This window comes from Lytechinus pictus, chromosome 2 (assembly GCF_037042905.1).
Source record: "Lytechinus pictus isolate F3 Inbred chromosome 2, Lp3.0, whole genome shotgun sequence".
Taxonomy (NCBI): Eukaryota; Metazoa; Echinodermata; class Echinoidea; order Temnopleuroida; family Toxopneustidae; genus Lytechinus; species Lytechinus pictus.
The window spans coordinates 7971010-7992787 of record NC_087246.1 but is presented as its reverse complement, the minus strand read 5'-3'; the positions used below and the strand labels follow the sequence as shown (position 1 = coordinate 7992787).

General features: G+C 34.2%; 1 protein-coding gene across 1 annotated transcript in view; it reads left to right on the top strand.

The window, feature by feature from the left end:
• Positions 1 to 20572, top strand: part of LOC129253612 (serine/threonine-protein kinase NLK-like) — a 37383-nt gene extending 16811 nt beyond the window's left edge. Inside the window, exons 5-12 of the mRNA XM_064095910.1 lie at positions 937 to 1022; positions 7824 to 8033; positions 8850 to 8951; positions 9393 to 9479; positions 9801 to 9999; positions 10372 to 10465; positions 13238 to 13293; positions 16563 to 20572. Of these exons, the coding sequence (XP_063951980.1) occupies positions 937 to 1022; positions 7824 to 8033; positions 8850 to 8951; positions 9393 to 9479; positions 9801 to 9999; positions 10372 to 10465; positions 13238 to 13293; positions 16563 to 16573 (845 nt within the window). The 3' untranslated portion in view covers positions 16574 to 20572. The remainder of the gene's footprint in view (positions 1 to 936; positions 1023 to 7823; positions 8034 to 8849; positions 8952 to 9392; positions 9480 to 9800; positions 10000 to 10371; positions 10466 to 13237; positions 13294 to 16562) is intronic.
• Positions 20573 to 21778: the final 1206 nt, after the last annotated feature.

The following is a 21778-nucleotide window of genomic DNA, read 5'->3' as shown; positions in this document are numbered from 1 at the left end:
CAGTGTGTTCCAAATATGATAACTGGAATGTTAAAAATAGCAATATCCTTTATGGAAGATCATGACTAGGCAATCAACACATGTCATAGGTGTAGACATTGCCCATTAAAACAATAATTTTGAAACGGGTTTTAGCTAATCACCAATATAGTCGATATATCATATCCACTTTTTCTTTTTTGCTGTAACCTTATGAAGAGAAGAACACACCCTAAGAAACTTTTGCTATGGCTATATGTTTTCAAGACTGGAACTTTATTTCCTTTGAATGAAATTTGAATTAAGTCTAGACTAAGTAGACTATACTGATGGATCAATCTCCATATTAATTGGTGATAAAAGTGAATATTCATCTATAGTTTTCCTTTATTATCAGATCAAAATATCATCAAGATGAGAAAATCAGTTCATACCTCATTCAAATATACTTTGGCAGAAAACAGACTCCACAAATCTGTGACAAATTTTTGAATCTCCAAATGTCTCTTCAAATTGGAGGTATTAGCAATGAATCAACCAGTTCCTGTGTACATGCTGATCTCTATTAAGTCACTGGCTGTGCTTAGAATAATCATGTAATGTTTTTAGACCCGAGAGAATAATTAGGCCGTCCCAGGCATATTCATGTATCATCATCATTGGATGCTATCGTGAATTCTAATATTTTTCAATGGGCTTCTTATGGCTAAAGGGTGCTCTCATTATCTATAGTATCCTGATGTATAGTATTTATTCTTGTGTCTTATCCTAGTAAACCAAAATGTGATCATATTATTATCATGGTTGACAGGAAAATGATAATTAATAGGGTAGTCTAGGTCTATAACATAAATTTATTCTTTAGAAATGTTCTCTTATTATTTTTTCAAACTGTGTGATGATTTACATACATATTTCTGTGACATAAATTAATGGTGATCCTTTCTTATAATGCAGGTCTCAAGTACTTGCATTCTGCAGGCATCTTACATAGGGATATCAAACCGGGCAATCTTCTCGTCAACAGTAACTGTGTACTTAAGGTAAGAATGTAAACCCATTTCATGAATTGGTCCGCCTCTAGGTGTAAGTAATGCACATTTTGTTGTGTCGGTGCAAGAACGCCCTTAGCAAAACATTTCATGCACCACATTGGTGCAAAAACGCCCTTATGTAATGCACATCTGCACACTCCTTGGGGCGCATGCGATGCATGATTTTTTTGGTGTTTAGGGCGTTCTTGCACTGACACAGCGATGTGAGAGTTCAATGGCAATATTCAGTTGTGACCCATCAGTTGAACAAACAAACGAAATGCAACTAAGATGTGCACCTCCATATAGACCAACCCACAACTGATATCTAGACATTAAAAATCAAAATCTATATCTTGGAAATGGGAGATTCAGATTCATCTAGAAAGATAGGGGTTACTGTTTGGAAAGTTGGATCTTTCTTAAAAGGTTAAGTCCACCCCAGAAAAATGTGGATTTGAATCGATAGAGAAAAATCAAACAAACCTAACGCTTAAAAATTTCATCAAAATGGGACCATGTAAGATAAGAAAGTTTTTTATTGTTTGACTTATACAATATTTAATTTTTTTACAAATTTGACCATGAGGACCAACTTGTCTGAACCATAAAATGTTTAAATAATGGTACTTCTAAATGTTCAGGGAGGAATAGAACTTTGTTTCATATTACAATGAGGAGAACATAAGAAGAATATTTCATATAATGAAATACAAAGGAAATGGTGAGCAGGTGACGTCATGAGTCCCCTCATTTGCAAACAAACCAGGATGTGCATATAATTGTTTTGTGAAATCAAACGAAACTTAAAAATGGCATAACTTCCTTATTTTACATCCGATTTTGATGAAATTTTCAGTGTTATGCTTGTTGGATTTTTCTCTTTTTATTCAAATTAACTTTATATTGGGGTGAACTTGTACTCTAATAAAAAAGAAACCCTTCAAATGTTTGCAAGAGGAAATTAAAAAGGATTGTTATGTGCTTATATCTTTACACATTAATTGTGTGACAAGAGCTCATTATGATAGTCCATTATCATCATATTTGTCAACCAAAGATAGTATAAAGTTTGGATTAAAAAAATGTGTAGCACTGCTAGCCTTATCACATTCTAGTTTGGCCCATGCTGAATAATTTAGTTTTGATGTCAACCTTTCACTGGAATATCACATTCTCCACTATAATTTTGAGTGTTCCTTTAATAGTGATCCCACTTATTCCCAAGCATGTCCATCCATTGATAACTTGTAGACAGAAGTTGTCATGATGCATTACTGGTCATTTACTCTGTCTCATTCCCTTGGAATGCTTTCCAGTATTACCGGTGCACCTATAGCCTCGTTCTAAACTATTAAAAAAACTTTCTTTCAGTTTCTTACATAAATGTTTGAGAGGAATGAAAACTATTGCTCTTTATGCTATGTCCATGGATGGCATATTTTCAATAAAGAATGGGAAGATATTCGCTACACAGATTTTTTGTTCTTATACGTTTTGAAGATCATTATGCAAAAATATATTTGTCTGAATGTAGACTATGGAAAGGGATTCACAGAGAATGAATTTCATGTTCATTTTGTACTTGTCATTGATGTTCATTTCATGAAATTGACTCATCCCAAGTCAGCTTTGCTAATCAGAGCAAGAATCTTAGGAATCTAGAAGGGAATTAATTGTAATGAGTTTTCACTTCGGGCTTCCAAAATCTTATGAGATTATATCTCATCATCGACTCATCACATAAGTTGGATAATGAATCTACTTTGATTTCACTCTGTTAAATCGACAATTATGGGAACAAATAATTAAACGAAAATAAATCAATGAAGACATTGAATCCTTTTGAAATAAAAAAAAGTTACTTTGTAACCCAAAGAAGAGAGGGAAAATTTTAAAGCATCTGTTTTGTAACATAAGAAAAAACATTTTGCCAATATATTGACAAAAATAAATATATTGTAGTAATTTGATGCCTTTTTTTTTTCAAAAACATTGTGATAAATATTTTAGAGGGAGTATTATACAAAGATCCGCGTTATGACTAAAGTGTATCTCCTCTATATCTACAATCTCAGATTATTAGAAATATATAAATATTCTCATGTGCATTTATCTGTTAGGATTCTGAATAATCTCATCTTTTTTCTTTTTTTTTAGATATAAAATGTGGAAGAATTTATTGGATATTAATTTTGTGAATTTTGTAAAAATTGTATTGTCTGTAGTTGAGAATTGAGGCCTAAGAGAGGGGGTTATTTATACCTTCCAAATATCTGTTAATTCTGTTTGAAAATATACACATAGAGGCTCTGATACATCACAATGTTGGCCTACATTATCACCGCTGCATGGATCATTATACTTTATGGTGTGCATGTTTGAAGAGGTGGTATTTCATATGGCTTACATTGAATGCTCTACTTGAACGGTCGCTGTCTGCTCATCGCATGCTTGGCTGTCTAACCAAGGAGTTAATTTGCGGCTTGGGGTCCTTGTTAGTACCAAAAAGGTCCGTAGTACAGTATTAAGTGCATGCCGAAGAGAGATGAATGGGGGGGGGGGGGCGAGGTGGGGTGCAGAGATGGGGCAAGGGGGGGCATTGTACGTCTTTCTCTTTAAGCCAGGATCCATGTTAGTCCCATTAGCAGGTCTACAGTCCTGTGAAGGTGAAGGCACATCTGTGATTAGCTTGAAGAATAAAGGTGCCAAAATCATCAAGTAGAATTTGATATACCTACATTGTGGACAAACTGTAAAGTAAGAGAGGTCTGCTGCAGCAGCATGTGAGTTCTCTACTGCCCTCTATGTGTGATGATTTTATATGGTAAAAATGTTAGAATACTTTTTCTCCTTTTGATTTAACTGTCAGTGAAATGGAAGTATAGGTCTAGTGATAAGATTCCCAATCGTGCCTGCAGCATGCATTTCAAGTATATTGATTTTGGAAACTCAGTACTAACTTTGCCATTGTGAAACATTTTAGGTCACAGATATGAATGCTAACTCGAAATTATCATTGCCAAATTGATAAAAGTGGTTTAAAGGGATGGTCTGGGCTGAAAATATCTATATCTAAATTCAACAGAGCAAAATGCTGAAAATTTCATCAAAATCAGATAACAAATAACGAAGTTATTGAATTCAATATTTTTAAATACAAATTTATTGAATTTCATTCGTCTGAAAGAGGGCACAAACCAGCATTTCCATCTAGGCCTGTAGTGATAGTGCTTTGTACATGAATGAGGGCAGACAGGCGAATGTAGAAAGGGACTCCCGGGAGCACCCAGGATGAAGCTTGCCGACAACGTTCGATCACCGCATGGATCCATCATCATTCTGGAATGCCAGCAATGGAGTGAAATACATTGTGTATCACATGTAGATACATTCAGACTAGCATGTTTGCTGCCATGGTATAGATACTCATCAGGGTTTCTATATATCGTTTGACATGACCATGATTGCAGATTATTGGATAGCAAACATGGAGAATCTGTATGAAAATCGGGGCTCTATCACGATTAGTTTTTGCCCAGTATCGCTGGCACAGGCTGTAATTTCACAAATTTAACCGTTGTATCAATTTGATTTGAGGGGGGGGGGGTTAAAAAAGAAACAAGCAAACGACCTCCATATTTTCAACAAAGTTGGCAGGTACAGCAAGTCTGTATAATTTATGCTGACTCATTCCAAGACGAGAAAAGACAAGGTATAAACATCGCAATAAAACCTGAACATTAGATTAGAATTTTAAACTTTAAGAGTAATTTTCTGATGGTATGCATAGTTTGCCACTTAACATTAGCACATTAATATTGCCTGTATGTTTAATAGGAAATTGATGATATATGATTAATTTGCTCACCTTGGTTTGAATGATATTACAAAAATACAAATAATAATAATTAGATTTGTCCTTTGTATTACAATGACTTTCAAGTGATGATTTGGCACATTCCATTTAGATTCAAACTATGATTTCTGTTATTGCAGGAGAAAATTTATGAAAGAAAGAACAAGAAAAAATAAGTAAATATTTGTTTGAAATATATAGAACTTCAAAATGATAATGAAATCAATACTAGTAAATCTAGTCTTGCCATACATTGCATTGTTGGTGTTGCCGTTGACAACCTATGCCTTTCGATACAATGTTGAGTTGTCGACTATATTCTTAGATCATAAGTTATTCACAATTGCATTTTTACTCAGATAAATGGATGGTTATGGATCAGAAATGAATCTCACTAGAATTATTGAATTTCAGAAAGTCAATTCTAGAAAAAGAATCATCCGTTACGGTTCCAGGGGGAGGGGTGAAAGAACAGAATTTCTTAGTAAGTTAACTCAGCGTCACTTAGGCAGTGTGGTTGTAAAAATTACATCTCTAAGAGCATTTGGCCCTACTACAACAAATGATCAAACAAAGTGAATTTCTGATTATTTGGGGGAATGGAGGGGGAGGGGTTAATATGATTAAATGACTTTGTTGAATATTAAACAAGCAGCAAAGTAAGTTATAATTTATTATCTGTTCAGTCATTATAGTGTCAAGTCATTGAACATTAACTACTTTGATATATGTCGCTATGTCATTCTGTGCCTGTCTATCTCTAAAATGGAATTAGCAAACAATTCTAGCACTTGTGCATTGTGCAGGAACAACTTCAAAATGGTCTACAATAATTCGAATTGACCTTGTCAATTATAAAAAATATAGACCTATTGCTCAGCATGCAGTGCTTATTTTTATACAGAATAACCTAATAATTATTAAGTATTTGTGAACTCATAGATATGACAAAACAGGATGACATCATGTTTTTATTACTCAGTATGAACCTATACCAGACTTCCTTCACACCCCTATGATACAAACCATGACCAGCTGAGCCGGCTTGTTTATTCTGTAGGCACACACATTCCCCCATTGTCTATGACATTTGGTGTGTTCAGATGCAGAAGTAAATCATGTTTTTGAAACGTGAAGAGGTTACCTATAAAACAGACAGTTTGCTCTTTTGACTTTATTGCTGTAAAAGCCATTTTTATATAGGCATTCATCATATTCTCCATTGCATAAGGATGTTTTCACATAGGTCTAAACAATAGCGATAATAAAGCATTTACAATGCCTTTTGTATATTTTTTTGCCATCTTTACAACAAATACTGGTTCACAGTTGTGATGGTCGTTTTCCTATTCCACTTGACACACATTGTCCATGGGTGTGTTCAGAATGAAGTTTATGAGCGCTTTCAAAAACATGTGTATATCGTGTGTATAGGTTGACCTATAGGTAACAAGGAATATTTTGCCCTGATGGCTTTGTGGTTGTGGCTCTGCCACTGGTAGCACACTGTGATTGATGATTTGTGATAGGGTTGTAGTATTGTACACTCATTCAAACTGGTAATTCCTTTGTGTGCATATACATGTAGGCGTGAACACAAGCAGGCTTGCTTTGTCTACATTACAACTGTACATGCATGCATATTTATGATGGCTTTGATTGCTGAAGAAAGATTATCACTCTTGAAAAAGAAGGTATATTGTTAATCACTAGTCTTGTAATACAATAATTATAATTATGTACATTTGTCAAATTTACAGGCTTTGGTTCCCTAAATAATCATACCCCTGAATACAGGTCTCGAAATCCCCCCCCCCCCCCACACAAAAAAATCTTCAAGCTACTTTGCTACATGACTTTTTAAAATTTTATTTGGCAGAAAAATAAACATATAAAACAATTCCAGAATTGAAAATAATAATAGGCATTTATATACCTATGATTATTATCATACTGATTTAATCCCATAAAGTGACTGTAGCATTGAAGGGGAATATAAATTTTACTCATATGTAACACCGTATTGGTCGTCGTTAAAGGGATCATGCATCAAATACCTTTATGTGATGGTGCTTTGAAGACTTTACTCTGTGTGAAATGCTCTGTAGTATTTCATTCTTCACAAAATGAATTATCCCATCAAATCAGTATGATTTGCCAATATATCTAGATCACAACTTTATTAAGAAAGTATATCCATTGCAATTTTAATAACATGTGAAGTTAAATTTTCTTTATCTGAACACTGTTTTTGTTTGCCAATGCTCCTATACCACAGTGTGAGTCATGACATGTTGTTGAGCCTAGTCTATCTGGTTCTGTGGTTGTCCTTAGTTTCCTGTACATTGGTTAGAAGTGTTACATATTTGATGATTGTCACACTGTTGAGGGAAGCACTGATCGATCTTGAAAACCTTTGCATGATCATTAATCCTTTCCTGTTTTGCTTATATATAGGCCTAATGTAATTCTACTTGTCTTCTTCTGTAAGTTGTTAAGCGGTCGTATCTAGATCATCTGAGTGCTTTCCTTGAACCCTAGACTGATCTGTGTTCCTGGCATTAGAACGACAGGAAATGCTTTTGTTCTTAGATCTGTGTGAAAAGACTCACGATTGGATATAAACTTTAGTTGAACCAGAATATTGGTAGTAACTCAATGATTAGTAAATATTGTTATTATAGATATAATTACTTGATTAAAAAATAGGATAGGTTTTGATCCTTCCCAAAGTTCAACTGAAATGATATCTTGCAATACATCAGATCGGATCTCTAAAGACTGGAATGCAATATTTTTTTATACATCAAGGTCTATGGTTATTTGAAGAGAGAGACAAGACCCAAGAAGTACTGGCACACATGTCTTCCAAAACTCTTAACATAATAGTCAGTTTCAAAATGATCTGTACTCCCTAGACGTTATCTTATTTTTTTCTCTCTCTGCTTCAGGTGTGTGACTTTGGTCTGGCCCGAGTGGAGGAGCCCGACACCAGCAAACACATGACCCAGGAGGTCGTGACCCAGTACTACCGTGCCCCTGAGATCCTAGTAGGGAGCAAGCACTACACCTCCGCCGTGGACATGTGGTCAGTGGGCTGCATCTTTGCAGAGCTTCTTGGCCGACGGATCCTCTTCCAAGCCCAAAGTCCAATCACTCAAGTGAGTAACAATATAACATGTGAAAAAGGAAGAATCTTCATAAGGGTAGTTGTTCCTAAGGACCTCTTACTTTATAGTAAGGAGAGAGGGTTACTTCCAAAATATAAAATGGGTGTTGTATTATGAGAATAAGAATGATTTTTAGTAATTTTACAGAAAGTGGGTTGCCGTTTATCACATGAGAATTGGGTTGATATTCATGATTCAATTCAATCTATACTATGATACCCAATTTTTATGTGCATGATATTTTAATACTGACCAAGTCAGGGATCAGTTGCATAAAACTTACTATTGTTGAGAAGCTTTCCTAGTTGACCAATAATTGTTCTGTTTTGGTGCCAGGATGGTATTAACTATGTTTTGATGTATGCCTTTATGCTCTTTTGGCTCCAAGGAGAAATCTATGGAGCCAAATTGGCATATTGATTTCATTAATTAATGCAAGTCCCCTTAACCAATACAAGCATTGTCATCCAATCTACACACAATTGATTATTGTTTGATGTTATAAATTTCAAGCCATGTTTTGAATTGCCATATGAATTTTCCATGTTAAATAATTGTTAAAGTTGAAGTTGCATACCATAAAGCGATTCATCAGTGATTTTTGCTGACAACTATTGGAACCTATTAAAACCTTTACTTATTGACTGCATGAGAACAAATTTCTTTGTAGAAAACACTAAAAAGAGATGCATTCATTGGCTCAAAGGGAAAATACTCTCCTTTTTTCTGATTGAGCTGAATTATGACTTTGACTGTAATTTATATAAACGACCTCCACTTATTATCTGATTTACCTTTTCATTACAGCTCAATTTAATCACAGATCTTCTAGGAACACCATCCATGGAGGATATGAAGTACGCTTGTGATGGAGCACGGGCGCACCTTCTACGCATGCCACATAAACCGGTATGAATGTAATAAATAATACATGTGTAATGTTTCTACTCAGTTTCATACATGTATGTCCTGTGGGACCCTACTGTCTATTTCATCAGTTTGTTAATTTAAGGATACTGTCTCTACCGATATGTCAACTATACAATGTTTGCCCATACCCTCACTTCCTAGGAAGTACTTCAGCATGGCACTTGCATGTGTTTAGTAAACTATCTCAATGAATTTGCATGATACTAGGTATGCCCAATTAAATATCCTGGGTGAAGAGTAAATGTAGATGAATATCTTGCCAAAGGGTGATTTGTTCTTACAGAACTCAGACACAAACCCTGAGACTGAGAATAGTCGTTCAGCAACATGATTTCTAGAACTAATTGCTTTTGTAGGATTCCTTGAAACCTACCTGAATATCTCTCTCATTTCGCTCTCATGAATCTCTTTCTATAATAGCCTTGCCTCTCAGCTTTATATGGTCTCTCCAGCCACGCCACACATGAAGCTGTCCATTTACTCAGTAGAATGCTTGTCTTCAATCCGGTAAGTTACATTTTTGATGGTAGATTACCAACCCAATGTAAAGATCAGTCTTGTTTTGTTTTTATTAATCACAGCAGGAGGTCATTGATAATGACGATGATGACGGCGACGATATTGGTAACATATCTGCAAATTGTTAACCAATAAAATCATATTGATGAGATGAGCAGGACAACCAAACTTAAAGCTTTAATGACTATACAGATATTGCCTTTATGTGATTTCATCCTTTTTATTATTAATTTGACATGTTGAGTTAAATATATATTAGTTGTCCGCTTAAAACATCCTTTAATTGAATTTATTTCTTTTATTTGATAGGACAAGAGAATTTCATGTATTGATGCCCTTGCCCACCCTTACTTGGATGAGGGAAGGTTACGTTATCACACATGCATGTGCAATTGCTGCCACAATACGTCGGCAGGCCGGCAGTACACCGGCGAGTTTGAACCCGCTGCACCACAGAGGTTTGATTGTTTATACGAGGACGATCTCCATACAGTTTCACAGGTCAAAGGTGAGACATCATGATAGGGATGAGTTTTGGATTTATGTTTCTTTTTTATAGGAAATGATATTTGCATACATTTGTTACGGAATAATTAAGTTTGTAAGAACTGGTATACATTTAGTGCTTTCAATATTTTGTACAAACAAATTTGTTTAGTTCAAACTTAAATAGTTGAAATATTGCCAGATCAAAAAGTAGATATACAAAAGTAGATTTAACTTAAAATTGCATAGATGTATAAATATTTGTATGTGTCGTTTATATTACTGCTAGATTTTTATTTAATTGATAATGATTTTTAAAATCTGCATGAGGGGGGAGGGTGTACAATTTTGGCTTTCCATCTATTTCACCTTTACATATTCTTTCCCATCACAGAAGCGTTACACAAATTCATCACGGACAGACATCAGGGTAACACTGTACCTCTATGCATCAACCCACAATCAGCCGCCTTCAAAAGTTTTGCAAGGTGAGAACATGAGAAAATGAAGGACCAAAAGGCAAATCAGATCAGAAGGGTCTGATTCATGTCTCTGAGAGTTGAAAGACTCCTTGATGGGAGTATTTTATGTTGTAGGCTAGAGAGATGATAAGCCAAAGCAGTGTTAGATTTGTTGCAACCCTTGCATGCCATATGTCATGCTTTATTGATACAGACTTTCACCAACGGTACCATCAGAGTGAGCAACTTACACTATTGTTGGTGCACTATCAATGAATGTATGGCGCACAGTAATAGGTGCAACTTAGCAGTATGGTGGAACGGTATACCATTTTTGGTGGGCAACCGTTGTTAAACAATTGATGGTGCACCATTAATTGTGCACAATAATCGTATTGGTGGTTCAATGTGATGGTTCTCTTCCTGTTGGCCACCTTTGTTTGTTCATCATTGATTGCAGTGCCTTTCTTATCGCTGTATTAAGACAGTGTGGCAAGAACATATGCATCAAAATAGAGGGACAAGCTGGATTTGTATGATTGATTGGCCCTCCAGTCTTGCGTGTGCTCAGAGTTTTCTGATTGCTCTGCTTGAAGACATTTATCTTCAGTGGACCTATTGAAATGAACCGAAAAGGTTGAATTTCTGATGGTGCATCTTTATAGGAGAACCTGTGATGGTGAAACAACTGTTGGTGATGGTTGAAGTTCTGATGGTACTGATTGGTGGTATTGCTTAGTCCTGCATGCCAGTCCGCTTCTCTCTCCCTGCTAACCTTCTGTATGAGCTACAGTGCTTGAAATTAAATCACAGTTCAATATTACAGATTTACTGTGGATCATATATTATAAACATTTGCATCTAGCATGGAGTGTAGTAACGAATGGTGTTATGATTTTATGAAATGCAATCTACATGTTCTAAAACCAAAATCCTGATGCTGTTGGTTGAAAATTGAAATACAAAGAAAGCAAAACTATCAAATCAAAATTTTATAAAACCTTGCAAGAGCTTACCAATAGAAATAATTCAGATATTTTTGTACAATATTTCAAAAATTTTTCTTTTCCCTGTAGTAATGAAAAAGTGAAACATTGGTCGCTATTTTGTAAATTCTTTATTCAATGTTTCAAGAAGAAAGTTACAAGTTATTCAAGCACTGTAGCTCTTGATATTCTCTTGTGAAAGTAACTGTTCAGTGTTACTATCCGTCTTTTCCTCCAAAGTGTGTAATGGTTTTGGTGAAGCTAATGAGAGTAACACTCTTCCACTCTTCCACTTCCACTTACATTTTAACATACATGGGTAAAGGTTTCATAAAATTACTAACATCCATTAACATCATTCACACTTATAGAATTGAACAACTATTTATTGTTCTGAGTAATTTACTGATAGATACGTTTAGTGGCATATTGCAGCATAAAAAATTTGATTATTTGGAAATCAGCAATTTAAGTAATCTATGTATTTTTGGCAATAGGGGACTAGTTTATTATAAATTGATTTTATTTTTAACTGAATTGCTGTATATAGGTCACCATGCTTGCTATATCCAGCCTATAAGGCCTATCCAATGCTTACTCCATAAAAAATAATGTCATAATTTTGTTATATCAACATCAATATCATCAGAAACAATTTCATAAAATTATCATCATTATTATCTCTATCATGATCATCTTTAATAATCAATAGCCCCAGGTTTTTGCATAATCTTGTACCCTCTTTTTAATGAGAATCCAGAGTAATGATTTTACAAAAGTGCTGAGAGACCAAATGTCAAAGAACACCCCTGTATGGGAAATAATTCGTAGAAATTCAATGAGGTGCCATACATTACCCGAGTATATCTATATAGTGGTTGCGCTATGCAATTTTATCATATTAGTATTCAATATTAAAAGGAGTAGATTAAAGTGCTGCACAAAGTCCAATTCTCATTATTTTGGAAACAAGTCCATATTGTAAGTGGAATCCCTACAAGCTAACAGTTTGCTGATTCTCTTTGATTTTTTTCTGCATGAAATAACTTTAAAAACATAAATAAAATTTTCTAATATACCTTTCCTCACATCTCAAATGTTCCTTTTATTTATTTCATTTCTCTTGGTCAAGATGCATGAAAAAGTTATCCTTATACAGATTATCTTGTAGACAGAAGTTTGTCATTATAAGTTTGGCAATATTATTGAAGTTTTGTTTTTCTTAAAAATGTGAAGTTCTATGATTTATTAGCATCTTTTTTATGTTTGTGTTCTTACTTTCTCTTTTTTTAAATTTCTTTAAAATATGCTATGGGAAGGAGCAATTTCCCCAAATTTTACAAAGTTGGCAGTTGTAGATACCCTAAAAGAAACCTGGAAATCTGTGAAAAATAGAATTCCTATATGAATTTTAATGACTTAACATCTGGGCTGGTGTTATCAGATGAATGCTCTTTATACCTTCTATTTTGGCAGTGGGTTTGTTTGGTACATTTTCTGTATATATTCATCAATAATTTTATTTACTCTCTGTACCATGTTATCTCAGTCTTTGGATAAGCAGAATCGATTGTCAGCTGCTACTCTGGACAATAAACTGATTTATTTGGTCTATGAAATCAAACTGCCCATTAATATCACCCTACCGTTCACAAGTGAAAAAAAATTATATTAATATTCCTCGTCACGATCATTTTCATCATCACCCTCCTCTTAACCAAAAGACTAATGAATAACTCTTCTTTTAAAATGGTGTCGGCTCCATTACACCATTTCTATCCTCCCCCTGTTCCCTGTGGCTGATTTCATGTAGGACTGGGAAAAAGGTTTTTGATGTACCAACAGATGCTGCCAATTTACTCATTCCAGGTTCGTTCCTATCCAAATTATCAAACAATTTTTTTGTCATTTTTTTTGTCTTCATAGTTTATCATTTTGTTAAATTTCTTTACTTGGTGCTTTCTTTGGTATAATTTCCGGTTTTACTTTATTTCTGTTTCATGCATGATAAGTCACAAGTAATCTCTTTCATTTCAATATGAATATGCTTTTTGTATTATTGGTGACACAGGCATTGTATTTTGTCCTTAGATTTGGTGTAGCATGGAACAGATACTACCTATGAATACTGCTCAAATTGAATATTTGCCAGGAAATCTTGTTGACAAATATAAATCATTTTGTGAATTAGAGGCCGAGTAAAACACCAAGCTTACACTTCTTTCATTTCATTTTGATGTGTAAAAATTTACACCATACATGACTTCCTTCATTCCGATAAGCCAGTCTTCATCAATTTGGAAATAAAGAGGTTCACAGGTTTAAATGGGTAAACACTTGACCTAGCACATAATATGAATAGTTACTGTAATGAAGTTGATTTCTTCATTATTCATTGCAATTCAGTTTATTAAGCATTTAAATCAGTTAAAATTATGAGAAAAAATATTGAAGTATGATTATGCTTGAATCTCCAGAGATCAATTTGTGCTTGTAGGTTAAGCACTTACGCATCACTATATCGCAAATTAATAACTACAATTCAAGAAAAAAAGATAGGTTTAGCTTAAAGTGATCATTTCACTTTGTTCTGATTTAAAAAATTCTCATTTTGGTTCCTGAAAATGGGCTAAACATTAGGCTTATAGTGTAAAAATACCATCCCAAAAGTTTCAAAGTATTATATTTACAGGATCAATTTTAAAACCTTGGAGATGTAAACCAAAGTTTGAAATAATTGGGAGTTGGTTTCAATGACTATGTGTATACAGGGAATCTGTGCACCACAACACATGACCTACATACAGTGTGTACAAGGTATACACTGAATGTACAGTGCAGCTAATAGTGTGTGTATAGGAGATACACACAACAGAAGGCAGTCAAAATAGCCAACAGACTTTTTGAATTGGAGAAAACTGGTCATAAGCTGAACCCGTCTACTAGACGGTTCTCAAAATCAGGCTAATAAATTGCTACTTGTATCTAAATTAGAGTTTTTCATCCTATATTGTGGTCTGTTTCAGGGTTTTTGAGGACAAATACAGGCACTCATACGCACGTTTCAAATCAGTTTGAGAATTTTTTAAATCAGCTGCTCACAAAGTTTAACGATCCCTTTAAAGGATGCAAAATGTTACTAAAACACAACTTTATTTTTAATTGAAAATTTCATAGACAACTAGTGAGGATAATCATGCAGCCACCCTTCTGCATCTTCTAAAAGGAGAAAAAATCCCTTGTACAGCATCTGGATTTCCTCTTTTTTTGTTTTTGTTTGTACTACCGGGTAAAAAGGTTATCCTTGAAGTTGATGCACAGTTCATAAGACTATCACTTGCAAAGTCAACAGATTGTCCCATAGTTAGAGGCCAAGAGTTAGTTTGCATTTCAGCAGACATCTTAATTTTTGGAGTACTTCTGAAAATGCTTGAATTGGCAACACAATATAAACTTCAAAATCACTATCATCCCATGCAAAGCAACATATTCCATCAGTGTTCATTCATTTATGACACATTAATTTTAAATGAAATAGTTAGCAATCACAGAAACATTTAAATGTTGCCAATTTGATGAATTTATTTTTTCCATTATACAAATAATATGGTAGAACATGCATGAATACAACATTTTTAGCCATTTCACTTTGCAGATAAAAAAATCACTCGTATCTCTCATATTTCAAACCATTTATCACTGTTTTTCTTCTTGATTCTCTCCAATAATAATATTGCAAATAGTTACACAGTATTTTTCTAAGGTAGCTTACACAGTATTTTTCAAAGGTAGATTACACATAATATACATTATGTAAAAGTGTAGTTAAGAATGATATCAACTGGTTCAAATTTTTAGAGAACATTGAAAACCTTACTCTCAACAGAAATATATTGCCCTCCTCTTTGACTCTGTTCAATGTGATTCCTCTCAAGGACAGTCAGTATAAGTATAATTATCACACAGTCTGAATGCATCATCAACTACTAGTATAACATAGAGTTCTAATGGGGGTGTTTCACACAGATTAAGATCAATTGAAAAATATTATATAACTGCAGTAGGCAGGCAGGCCCATCAAGAGAAATACAAATTGTGTTCATATGTAGTTTATTGTTGAAATGACACAACCCTTCAGATACCAACAGGGATGTGGTCGAGTCTGGCCTCAAGAAAACTTGGAAGTAATGATGATGATGATGATGATCCACAGCATTTGTATTGCACTATATTTCTGTTAAAACATTCATAGGCGCAGACTCATCCAATTAAGATCATTATTACACATCTGCTGAAATAAGTGAGTTTTGAGAGACGATTTGAGGAGTTCAATGTTGTCAAATTCACAGAGTGAAGAGTACTGGCCTTGACTACATCTTTTGGTACCAATACAAGCTCAAAGGTTTGCTAATCGCAATAGCCAATCAAGGTCAATGTTGCATGCACATACTATGTGTAACATTGACCAAGAACCAATCAGAATCATTCTTTCACCAACTTGGTGAATACAACCTGTGGCATGAACAGCATACATCTTGTAGATGTCTAGGAGGGGCAAGTCACTGTGTACTAAATACAAACATACTTGTGATCAAGCTGTGATGTGACCCTGCTAGTAAGTTCAATGATCTGGGAGAAGGGGTAGGAGAATGTTACAGGTGGATTCAGTTCCCTGACCTGCCAGCCTTTTATTTTCAATGGTCAACATAGAACCTTATGCCGCAACATGCATTTGCCACTAGACACCAGCCTGCACATATGCAGGCTGATTCTCTATCTAATTACAATACAGAAACATAGAGTTAATATTTTTAACAAGCCTGCGTGTTAGATCTGTTTGATTTTGTATATTTATGGGCTATTGCACAAATTTTAGTTTTGTGGTAACGTCAGGTGAATCCTTGATGTTGATTGGCTGTTGATACCATGGTAGTCAAGGACATGTTACCTTGATAGAAATTTAAATGCCATGGGCTGTGTTATATGCACAAAAGCACAATTTTAAAGTGTCATACATGTAATTCATGCATGTTTACACTGCATTCATCCATTTTTTTTCTCTTGTATGTACGTATATGACATTAGGATTAACAAGTGTTTGTCTTTGTTTCCCCTTTTCTTTGATCTGCCCTCTACAGTTCGTCCGTAGCCAGTGCATCAGAGCTGCCACCATCACCCCAACCGTGGGACTGATGAGAAGGCCGGGAGGGGACCATGCCCCGCCCCCACCCACCAGCCAGCCACGGCAACCAACGAATAACAAACAAGTCTTGTCCAGATACTATATTCCAAGCCTTACTGTGTGTTGAAGGAGGGAGAGCTTTGTAAGAATTGCCAAGAAATATTTATAGCTAGTGCCTCGACTATTTATGAGCGCTCGTCTCCCTGTCTCCTCCTCCTAGACCCTAGTTCTTGACTGAGTAGAGCAATACTGACTGTTTGCCCCGCCGTCTCAACTGCTTGTGACTTGACCTTTGACCTCTACGTACTTTTGACCTGTGATGAAGGAGCAGAGTTATATTTTTAAGGTGTGTGATATGCTCCATTCAACAGATGTGCTATATTATTTCAATCGAGCAAAAGATGCTGCAACATGTGTATATCTGTCAAATGAACTGAGAGGCATCGGTGACAATCCCACGTTCCTTTTAACAAATCTGTATGTGCCACAGGTTTCTGCAAATTGGCAAGACCAGCTGTATTCATTTAAGGTGATTTTAAGTTTTTAATTTATGTTCCTGCATTGCTGCATTCTGTACCCCTGGCTGCCACAAAAAAATTGCAGAGAATGATATTGTGCAGATTCCTTTCTGAGATGCTGTGATTCTTGAGAACACATGGCTGTATCAGAATTGCTCCAGATTGATTTGTATCAGTAATGTTGAGGTATCTTTTTGAAATATCTCAAAGGAGCTTACGTTCTTACTACCAAGCCCGAATTCATATAGGAAAGTCCATGGACATCCATTCCTCGATTTTAACTTGAAGGTTTAAATACATCAACATTCATTTTGTGTAACAAAGCTAGTTGTGAAAAGGGAACGGGGACAACTTTGAAGCTGCAACCCCCTAAAGATGACCTTTTTTCGAGCTTGCTGCAAACAAAATATACTTTGAGCCAGGATCCCTTTGATGCCTCATTTAAATTATTTCCTTGTTTCAAGATGACCAGTACTACCCAACTCATTAAATCTAATTTTCATCTTCATTTTCTCTAACATTAAGTTAAAAATATTCTTCAGTATAGTAAATTTTCCTAAAATGTGTGATTTAATTATGAGAAGAATTTACATTATTTTATCAGAGAAGGTTTTGCTTGGTTCATACCATTTCTTGAATGGAATATATATCGACTTTTAAGAAGTTGATCTTTTAATTTTTTAAAAGTGAAAAACCGCCGCAGTATTTTGATAGTCAAAATGCATTCTCATTGTTACACCACATTTTTTTTTGTAGGAAATATTTCTCATTTTGTCACCTTTACTGTATCTTAATGAAATATTGAAATTCTGTACAGGATGAGTATTGAATAAAAGAAATTATTTAAATTGAATAGTCCAATTCTCCCTTTCATTGAATGCTTTCAATTATTGTCAGTATTGTATTTAACATTTTTTGTTTATAGACAAGCTAATTAGTACTCTACGTACGATGCAATTATTTTTATGTGTATTGACTTCAATGGCCTGTGCATTTGTATCATATCTAGATATGCAAGAAAAGGACAATTACGTCTTTAAGCTTGTATTTTGTAATATTGTATTGCCACAAACAATGTAGATTTATTTGTGCAATTTGTTTTTAAACCACAATCTCTAAGTACAGGATTTGGTTTTTGTTGTTTTCTTCCTCAATTCCAAAAGGGATTAATTGATCTCATTTACCCTCTCTGTTAATCATATTTTGTTTTGAGATGAAAGCTGGATGATGGGTTTAGAAACTCTATTGCATATACCTCGAGAATGAAGAAATGATTTGTTTGTAAATTATTGCTGAAGTAACAATTAATCTGAAGTGTAATTGCCAATCATGTGATATAAGGTCTTGCAGAGTCATGTGTATTAACTTATTTATATTGTTTAAAGTCTCTGCATCCTTGTTAGGCTAGATATATGTATAATTAGAAAGTGGATGTGATCTCCAAAGAAGATGTCTACAGGAGTAGAAGGTGTTTGTGAACTGTGACTCCTCCCTATTTTGAAGCATCATCATGGAGATATATGGTGTGGTATTGTGCAAGATATATTCTGACAGAAAGAACCATATTTCATGTATGTTGGTGCTCCTTCCTTTGCAATGAAAAACTTTTGCTACAAATTGGGATTCAATCCAACGAATAACATTGCTCTGAAGGATTTAGCTGTTGTCATGGCAACACATAGATAGCTGGATGTGTCGGTTGCATGTTGAAATAGCCGGAACTGACCGGCCGATCATTGTGTGATTGGTTTATAAGTGATCTAGCCATGTTTTGTGATAGAACTTAATTTATATGTATATTACTTCATCATTTTTTATATGGGACTAGTTGGGTATTTCGGATGTACATTTTTTGTAGAAAGAGAGAAAGAATGATAACAATGCTGCATCAGGCGTGTGTCATTTTAGTCTAAATCATTTTCTGGGTTTGAACGCACCTAATTTGATTGCGCAATTCTTATTTAAGTAGTGTTATATATAAAAATAGAAATAGTGATAAAGACATTGTGTGATATGTTTCAATTTATTTGTTTTGGGTTTTTTTAACTCTTATATTTGTGTGTCATATTTGTATGAAGTTTAGCCTTGTACATTGTGTATTCAATGGGCACATTGTTGTTTGGTCGTCATGGATATTTGTATCTGTGTAAAATATTTTCTTCGTCAAGATATTTCAGTTTTCTTTGACTTTTATACAGATGTATATTTTTTGGTTGTAAGTTTTGATTCATGTGCATGTAGGAAGGTGCAAGAAGCCAAGAACTTTTAGGTTACTGCTTTGAAAATATATCTACATCTCACAATATCTTCCCTTTAATTGAATTTGGTTTCTTGGAAAAATAATATTTATTTCCTTTAATGTTAGTTATTTACAAACATACAGGTAGAAAAACCATGAATCTAGTGTATGCAACATTGCAGATTCTGACAAAAATGCATTTATATTTTTTTTTCCTTTACCATCAGATTATAACAGTTCCATAATATGGAGGTACATTTGCTTATATATTGGACATACATGTAGGTATCATAATGCAAAATTGAATGATTTTGCATTTTGTTTTGAGGGTTATTAAAACAAAAATAGTTTTATTGTTACTAGACCTTTATACATGAGCCTTAAGCCCAAATTCCTTTGTGGAAATGTAATCATGCAATCAAATTTGAATTTTCATGGATGATGTATTCTAGTTTAATTGCAGTTTTAATTGATAGTAAACGTGATATCCACATGGGTGTTGCCAGGGTATTTTGAAGTGGGGGGAGGGGGTGGTAAGATGATCTAAAGGTGACATCAATATTTGTTTTCAATTGTTTTATAGGGGTAATATAGTTACATTGTCCATATCTCTCCCTTATGTACACTTTCACCATCATTTCTTCCCCCCCCCCCATTTTCCTGATTTTTTCCCTTAATAAAAAAAAAATCGGGTGGGGGAAGGGCATTTTTCTGCCCCCCCCCCCCTGTGGTGCCACCCCTGTATTCAGATACCTAAGTGAATGAGATATTACAGAATCAGACATTTATCAGAAAGTATAAAATTTGAGATATTAAACACCATCACAAAAACAACAACTTATCATTTTATGGTTTATTCCGAAAAAACTTCAGTTTCTTGCAGAGATATTGATATGTTATTATGATACAGTTACACAAATTTATTAGGATATAGTAACACTAAATAACGGTACTTTTATTGTAAAATTTCTTTATCTGGTGAGTGTTTCATAAAGCTGTTTGTAAGTTGTGAGTGACTTCAGGAACGACTGGTGATCCTCTCTTAGGAACTAAACACCAGTGGAAATTTGGCTTGTATCATTTACCACAAAGGATCACCAGTCAATTGCAAAGTCGCTCAAAACTTTCGAACAGCTTTATAAAACACCCATCAGTAATATTTTACAAAAGAACACAGACAAATTATCAATGGATTAGATAATAAAATAAGTATGTAAGTTCTGCAGAGAAAGTATACTCTTTACCTGGGTTTCATTAAGTAGTGCAAGATAACAAACTATTTTGCCATCTTGTAGGAAAGAAGTAAATAAATTTGCCCTTTAAATTCTCTCATCTATGATGGGAATGTGTGTGCAGGAAGGGCAGAATATTTGAAATTATAGAACACTGTTTTACAACAAAGAATGGCTGAACAATTGAATAGATCATAAGGCAAAACATTTGAACATTCCAAATCATGCATGGAAATAGCAAGTTAAGACGGCATTATGGTGATTGCTTTTAGTTATTTTTCAATGCTCATTTGACTAGCAAATCAAGTGTCCTAATTCATTGTATGATTTTTATGTAGTGTTGTAAAGGAATAGAATGAAAGTATGTAATGATCATGTTACTTACATAGATAGAGAAGGAAGCAAACCTTGAATGATTTCAATCATTACTGCATTAAATTTTAATATTGATTTGTGCTATTTTTTTCTATGGAAGAGTTTTGTAGTCTTTTTGTACATTTTTGTACAGATTTATCTACCATCTGTGAAAGGTGAATGTTCACTTGATTCTGTTTTATGAATGCAAGCAAACATGTTTAAGTTTTACATTTTATTTAGTTATAAAAAAAAATGTCCATGTTTTCAGTTGTTCTTCAAGCTATGCACAATTGCAACATGTTGTTCATTTTTTAAATAAAAATATAAGAGATGATGATTTGTCGAACAAGTAACCCAGGCAGCGATACACAATCATTTATTTTCCTGTGAATGAACTTTGCTGTGTGAAAGTAAATGATTCTTTTCTTCAGTCATTCATTGGTGTTAACTTAATTCCCAAAATTTGTGCTCTTGCAATCAATATGTATATCAAAACTTCTCTCTTTGGAGTTGATTTGTGTAGTTTTTTCATGTGGATATTTATTACTCTCATGTACTGTAGAATTGTGATATTTGTATAGTTTTGAGTGACATATGTCATTAAGAGATCTGTGTCTCTATTGCAATCTTTGTAACATATATATATATACTATTGTTTACAATGCATTTTTAAGAAATAAATAAATAGATTGAACAACTTTTCTTGTAATAAAGGTTGCAAGAAAGTAAGAAATTAAAATTGTGAGTGAAATTCGTTTTATTATAGAATATGTTTATTGTATTTTTTTTATTCCTTTTGACTACAAATGTTATGTAGCAGTAGATT